Source organism: Cynoglossus semilaevis, chromosome 14 (assembly GCF_000523025.1).
Source record: "Cynoglossus semilaevis isolate Cse_v1.0 chromosome 14, Cse_v1.0, whole genome shotgun sequence".
Classification (NCBI taxonomy): domain Eukaryota; kingdom Metazoa; phylum Chordata; class Actinopteri; order Pleuronectiformes; family Cynoglossidae; genus Cynoglossus; species Cynoglossus semilaevis.
The window spans coordinates 25,562,654-25,570,142 of NC_024320.1; the positions used below are offsets into that span (position 1 = coordinate 25,562,654).

A 7,489-nucleotide genomic window follows, 5' to 3' on the forward strand; every position below is an offset into this window, starting at 1 on the left:
TAGATAATGAAAGATTATGGTGTAATTGTAGTGACGTTTGTTTTGTATTTTTACTTTTTCGATCACGGAAATTCAGGATAAATTAGCGGACACGACGGGTAATTCATCGAAAAACAGATAAAAGCCCGCCCACGCTATAAACTGATTGGTCTACTTACATAACTGACCAATTAGCATGCTCAATGGCTTCTACCAGAAACTAACAGACACGCGCGCACATGCACGTGGCCCTTGCGCGCTCTTGCTCGCTCCCGTACCCTCCGAAAGACTTCGTATGCGTATGGAGGACAGTTTTAACACATTTAATGATTCTGGATCCGGAGGCCTGGTGAACTGTCAGCTAACCATACCTCTGTTATAGTGTAAATGTGGTGTTACACCTTTTCAGTAGTTTTTACTTCAAATAAACAAGATATTTGTGTGTCACGAGTGACAAATTACACAATTTTCACTCTCTCACCGAGCTGTGATTTGTTGTGTTGATAAGTTCCCTTTAAGTAGAAACTGTGTTCATTGCGACACCAGGTGGCTGGTTTGAGTAGTTTTCAACGCTGTGGCACGAGGTAGTAATGGATGTAACAGCATTTTACCCCCCAAAATTGGAAAAGTAGACCCAGCGAGTTAACTGGAGAAATGACCAAAGTTGAAATTGTGAATAAGTATTTAGCTGTGAATCGTGGCAAGACTAATTTAGGCAAGTTTTATCTTTTTAGGCTGGGTTAGCCATAGTACATTTTTGTAAGTAATTTTAAATGGTCATTTTTTAAAATCCAAAACAATAAAAACACCTATACATTTAGGGAAGTGAGTTTTATGTATAGTTCCTTTCAGTATAGCTGTTATTTTCCACATTTAGAGCGCTGATGAGAGTAAATGTTTTTGTCCATTTTTCATTGTATGTATTTTATGTTTAAAATGGTGTTTTAATGTTAAACTAAGTGACTGTATGAACGACAGATTAAGAATTGGCACTATATATTAACAATATATATTTTTTAAATCTACGACAATAAGAAATATATTAACAATATTTTGTTTTTAAATCTACGACAATTCACTCCAAGATTTGTGCTATATCCTTTGTTACCACAAGAGGGCGGTACAGTTTTAGTTTTGGTAGATGAATACGTTGAAAGTCACTTTTTTTGCTTTGACAATAATTGTTCCTAGTTCTTAGTCCATTGACCAATTCTGAGTTTTTTTTTAAAATATTTTCTTTCATTTTTTGAATACATTTTGGTCAACTCTAGAAGTCTAACCTGTATAAAATAGCACAATAAAACATTTCTGTTCCATTCGGTGTTGATCGTGCAGGAGAAACAGCATATTTATTGGCAGATATCAAAAGAAAAACAAATAAAATAAACACTTAGCGCCAATGTCAATGATAAGACTTCTCATCTCAGTTCACTTTGAAGGTGTTCACAGTTTTAATGTGAAGATTAACTAACTGGACTGTCACTGTCACATGACTCAATGTGTGATTTTACTCTGTAGGATGTAGGATCTGTACGGTGACTTTCAATGCAAATAATATTATAAAAAATATTATAATCAAATATAAAAATACAACTGCAGCTTATCTGTGAAGGATAAAACTTTTTGGCTTTTTGAGGCAGCGATTCTTAAAAATCAAGTCTGATTGGCTGCACTTCCTGTTCCTCGAGGACTACTGGTGTAAATGTCCCATGACAGCAGCACTTTTACGACAACATTGTTATCATTTAAAAAAAAGGAAACAGTATATCTGGTAGAAAAGCAGCCAGTCCGAGGCAGCCGTCAGCCGTGTCTCCTCCCAGCACTTCCTGTCTTCACAGCTGAATGAGTCTCTGCAGAGGCAGATGTTGGGAGTTCTGTGCTTCATGGTCCCTCAAACTTCTTTATAAGAAGTGACACCAGGACTTTCTGTTTTTAACTTTGAAGCTCTTCATTGTGAAAACAGTCTCAAAAATATGCTCCATCTTTGGCTCAGAACCATCTGGATTTAACCGCAGAATAAATAAACTTCAGGACGTCTTCAGGAAGCTCAGTGGCGATCACAGCTGTCCTGTAGGAAAAAAAAGAGCAGAATTAAACAGTATGTAATCTGTACTGTCCTAGTTTGAAATAAAGTTATACAATTTAACAAGCATGAAATTCCTCTAGTTCTGTTAGAACGCTCTGTTCATCTTGGGCCAAAATTAGATTCAAAATTGCTGGGTGAAACAATTTAAATAAAAAGAATAAACTTCAACTTTCAAAGATAATATGGCACATTTGATATCTGCCACCATCTAGTGGCATCAACAGAAATTACAGTCACTTTGTTGTAATGCATGAAACAGAGGGATTGGCATCAGTTTTTTTTACCATACAGTACCTTGAACCAGGGTTTGGCAGCTGGATTAAAAAGCCCAGTGAACTGTATCTGGCCCGTGGGCCGTAGTTTTTCCCAAGTCTGCCATAGATGATCTGTTCATCTAAACTAGGGGTCTCAAACTCTATTACACAAGGGGCTGAAATTGAAATCGCAGTGTACTTCATGGGCCAAACAGGGTCAACATTTATTGAACAGTCTATTTGTAATGTAAGTCGGGCCACATTAGGCCTGCGAGCCTTGAGTTTGAGATGAGATCTGGTTCATGTTTAGCTGTATGTGGTCAGTAGAGATCACGTGACACAAAAATGTTGTTACTCTAACACTCTACTCCAGATTGACACTTTCTTTTTGGAAAGCCTTTGTTGCGACTTTGAGGAACGCCGGTCACTCGACACAAACTGCTTATTTCGGTGGAAGTGTGTTGAACAGCTTACTGCAGCTTCGTGCTCCCATTTATTTGCCTGTGGCCCAGTAAACCTAGACTTTGCCCTTCTCTAGTGAGAGTTCAAGGAACCACATAATAACTAAAGCCAAACATGCAGAGCAGGTTAAACCCAGGGCATGTGATGAAACACTCTCATAGACCTACCCAGGCCTCTTCCCATCTTTTCAGCAGTTTCTCGTGCTCTGTGAGTGCACTCCTCCACTGGCTCAGATCCCTGGACGGAACGCTCTCCTCATCTGTCGGATAACAACATTTTGTGGATAAAAACCATTTCCATGGACATAAACTGTGACATGTTAGTTCACGACCCGTCTGTTGGTATAGTACTGTGACTGGCACTTAGAATAAACCCAGGACAATTTAAAGGGGCTGAACGCAGCATAAATCATAGAATGTTTAGTCAGAGGGACGGGCAGCGGTGTTTGGTAAGGGTGAGAAAGTTGCACACAGGAGGGCGATATCCTGTGCAGGAAAGGTAATCTGTAAGAAACAGGAGATTGGAAGTGGGTGCCAAGGAAGAGAGGGCAGCAGGGCTGTATCAGATGGTCGTCTGTAGCACGACACTGGAAACAAAAGAAGAAGTGAGTGAGTAAGCAGAAGGCTGAGCCAAGGATTAAATGGTGGAAACTGAGTGAGGAGGAGTGTGAGCTCAGAGTTCAGGGAAGAGTTGCTACAGGCTCTCAGGGGTATTATGGAGTTAGCAGAGGAACTGGGAAAACTGCAGCTGAGGTGCTGAGAGAGAGTTGAACAAAGGTGTGACATGCGTCCAAAAAGGAGGACATAAAAGGGGGCGTTAGGTGGGAAATGGTAAAGATAATGTTGAATAATATAGTTATATAATAAATATCAAGGTATGTGGTCTGCTCAAGGCTTGACTCAGGGAAGAGGATGACCCTGCCTAGCATAGTCCCATGAGTTGTGCACCTTAAACAACAAGCAACACTCCGAAACACCCCACCCCTCCACCCCGATTTAAAGGTACATTACTGATAATCTGTCCCAAAATCTACACCCTAACCCTTGGCTGAGATGTAACATCCACGTCATTCTCAACATCAAGGTTAACATTATGGGACTGCCACCTACTGGCACATTGGACAGTTTACCATCACGTTCTGTGCCGTTATGAATTAGCTTGTTAATCTGCCATTTGTTTATGCAGTAGAGAGTAGAAAATACCCTGCTCTACCGCTGGTAGAGCAGGTTGGGGTGATAAAGGACATACTGTAAATTAGGATGGTTTATAATGTGACGAGAAGGATGGAGCTGCCATGAAGAGGCTCCAATGTGGAGACCCCTGAAGAGGGCGCTCTAAAATAAGTTTCAAAATGACTTTTTGGATTTTGAAAGAACAAGTACTATTTGAATATTTAGAGTTTCTACATTTTCCAACTTGCAAGTGCTGTTGAAAAGTTCCAATGACAGTTCCAAGTGTTTTCACTCGGGAATCATCTTTGACTGTAGTTACCTCCAATGGTGAGCTGGAGTTCCACATCTGACATGTCACTTCCTGTGCTGGCCTCTGCGACACAGTGGTACCTGGCGTCCTTGATCAGTGGCCCCTCACGAAGCCAGCTGCTCAAGAGCACTTCTCTCGGACTTACTTGTTGACGGTGCTCCATCACAGGTGTGTCCAGGGTGTGGCCATTTATCAGCCAGTGAATGTGCAGATCACTGGGACCTGAGAGACAAAGTTGGACGGACCAATCATGGTCCACAAACAGTGGTGATCTGGTTCTATAAACAGGTTTTTGGTTCCTGTGGGTGAACAGTGATGAGTAGAAGTGCTGAGTCGTCTTTGTTCTTTTTACTCATTGGACGATTTACTCAACAAAGCATCAAAATTCACTATTGGATCTCTGTTCACAAACAGTGTCTCGTCTTCTGGAAGGAAGATCAACAGGCAGTGGAGTAATGAAAATATCATCTAGGATGACTGCTGTGGTCTTCAGTAAGTCAATGAGGAGGAGCTGTAATGGTTTGGGGCTGTATTTCAGCCTGCTGGACTGCATCATTAGGATTGTTACAGCTGTATACGTTTTTACATGTAGTTCTAGGCAAGAAAATGATTTATTCAATTTCTTTGGACTTGTAAATACAGAGAATTAACTGGTTTTTAGTTATTTTTAATCGGGGAAAATTTGATCTAGATACGAGTGGATCGACACAGATCGAGTGCTGTTGTGGAACGGACTAAACTCGTATCTCAGGGTCCCCACTGTACTGGGTCAAAGACACAGACAACCCCAGACGTAAACCCATCACTGTCACCGTTGAATGTCACTGAGTTCACAGTTTATCACACATTTAGCACAACATCTTTAACACATGCAACGGAACATCACACTCTTCCAGCCATGCTGCACTTCCACTAACGAATACATCGAATAACTGAAGTCACAAAGAAACCAAAGAGTTGAAAACATTTGACAGGATTTATTTTGCCCATCTAACAAAGGGACAGCCCCTCCCTGCTCCCCCCGCAAAAAAAGATTTATGTACATTTTCAAAGGTATTTTCCATATATACAAATCAACTCTACTTACATTGGTTTACAGGCACAGGTCAAATATAAAGTGATGTAAAAAGTAAGAACTTTGAGAAAACTGGGCGTTTTAAAAACGTTTTTACTGGGTATTGATACGGGAGACGCCTTGGACTGAGATGATGTTTTCTTTTAGTCAAGATGCCTAAGAGCAAATCCACAGATGCCAACACTACCACGCCTGTTAGTTTATGGGAAGGAGGCGGATTAGCAGAGGGACGACGAAGGGTTAAAATGTGAGAGGACGACTTTCAAACAACCAAGAGTTAAAATTCTGGGGTGTGAGCCACATCACTGTCCAGGGCACCACTCACCCAAGGCCAGGCAGAAGAGCAGAAAAGACTCCTGGGCGTGAACCCCCCAGGCCTGGTCCTTCAGGAGGGGAGGCAGAAGCCTCACCTCCTGAGCCACCGTGTTGTAGAGTGTAGAGGAGGAGGAGGAGGTGAAGGGAGAGGAAGGGAGAAGAGAGGAAGAGCTACGTCCAGATGTGGACACGGAAGACGAAGTGTCGACGGGTGAGGAAGCTGTGAGGGAGGGGAAGTGGTGGGGGAGGAAAAGAGGGGTGAGGAAACTAGGAATATCAGACGACGTGCAGAGAGGATGAAGAGACTAATGACTGAGGGATTTTAAAAATCTGTATCAATAAATAATAAAAACAAGGAGAAAATATCTTCTTACACAATGGACAAAGGAACCACAGATTTGACCTCTTGAATCTTAAATAAAAACTAGTAAAGATCTTAAACTTTATATAAAAAAAAATCAGATTGTTTCCAGGGATGTTTTTTTAAATATAAAATGTTTCATATCTTCAAAGCATCATGTCACCGGCACTTAGGTTAAAACAAACCATCAGAGTGAACATGAGGTTAGTACACAGTGGTTTGGATTTGTTCCATATTTTTTTTCCAGGGGTCCGGGAGGGTGTGGGGGGGTAAAGGCCCACAGGTGTTCCAACACTTTACAACAAAAGCTTGAAAAAGGCCCAAAAGTTCCTTAGAAAAATGTTCCCTGAGAAAACACAGCGATGTGAAGTCAGTCTGTTGTTCTTCACGTTCATTTAAAAAAAGAAATTAAAGTTGCCAAAAAAAATCTGATCCAATTTGGAAACCATCACAGTGACTTACCAATTTGGTAAAAATGTTTCCAATTTGGAATAAAAAAAAAAAAAGCTTTTCTTGCTGGACTAAGTTGTGGTTTTCCGTAAATACAGTTTTACTTTTTCATCTAAAGCCAGAAATCCTCCTGCAGGAGGGAAACGCTCCGCAGACAAGTGGAACGCATGGTTTCCAGGCCTTGTCATGATTTAATTTCACTGGATGCTGTAATATAAACAGTTCCACTCGGAGGAGCCCACTTGAAAAAAAAAAAAAAAAAAAAAACGCTGGAAGACACAGCGACAGCATGAACTTTTCCTCCTGTCAGTCGTCTCGAAGCCAAGAGCAACAGCCGTCGTGGTCAGCAGTAAGGTTCGTCTGCATCAGCAAACTGGATGGACTGGGAGTCACAGTCCACATCAAACGGTCTCTCCACGGTCGAGCTGTCGTCAAAACTGGCCGACGGTATCCGACCGTTTCCGCACTCGGGCTCCGTCTCGTAACCGGTGTCGCGGAGCGCCCGCAGGTTCTGGGACGGTCGGTTGCCGTTGTGCGCCGGATGCTCCGTCATGTTGATGTTGTCGCTGGCCTTCGCCTCCATTAGACCAGCCTCGCAGGCCAGGTACTCGGGCTCCTCGGCGCTCTTGTGGCTGCCCAGCAGAGCGGCCCGCAGGCGCAGGCACGGAGCCGGGAGGTACTGCATGTAGCAGTTGTAAACCAGAGCGGCGAGGAAGAGGAGGAAGAAGAGCAGGAAGAGCATGAGGAGCGCCATGCTGTTGTTCTGCTGCAGACACTCCGCTGCTGGGTGTCTGCAGTCGGGGAACGCCTGTTTGGGCAGGAGCCTGACGGTGCTGCTGGGGGGCGAGGTTAGTGAGGGGTCAGTCTGGTGGGGGGAGGTGAGGAGGACTGAGACTGAGGTGGGAGGGGCGGGGGTTGTCGTTAGTGGAGTTCTGTCTGTGTTGTCATTACCTTCAGCAGCATGTGGGCCAGACGTGTCCTGGTGGCCCAGGGCGGTGGTGCTGGTGCTGGTGCTGGTGCTGGTG

General features: G+C 43.1%; 2 protein-coding genes across 16 annotated transcripts in view; one reads left to right on the forward strand and one right to left on the reverse strand.

Moving 5' to 3' along the window:
- The window catches only part of add1 (adducin 1 (alpha)), a 103,204-nt gene that overhangs the window by 36,240 nt on the left and 59,475 nt on the right, over positions 1-7,489 (forward strand). The gene's annotated exons all lie outside the window — the stretch shown is intronic.
- The window catches only part of sema4d (sema domain, immunoglobulin domain (Ig), transmembrane domain (TM) and short cytoplasmic domain, (semaphorin) 4D), a 39,184-nt gene continuing 32,907 nt past the window's right edge, over positions 1,213-7,489 (reverse strand). For 4 of the 5 annotated variants that reach the window (XM_025062139.1, XM_025062138.1, XM_017038512.2 and 1 more), the window contains one exon: positions 5,226-7,489. This exon is cut by the window's right edge and continues 283 nt beyond it. In XM_025062139.1, coding sequence (XP_024917907.1) covers positions 6,808-7,489 — 682 coding nt within the window. In that variant the 3' untranslated portion in view covers positions 5,226-6,807. Of the gene's footprint in view, positions 2,048-2,948; positions 3,041-5,225 lie in introns of those variants that run through there. The other variant, XM_025062141.1, reaches the window with a different exon arrangement.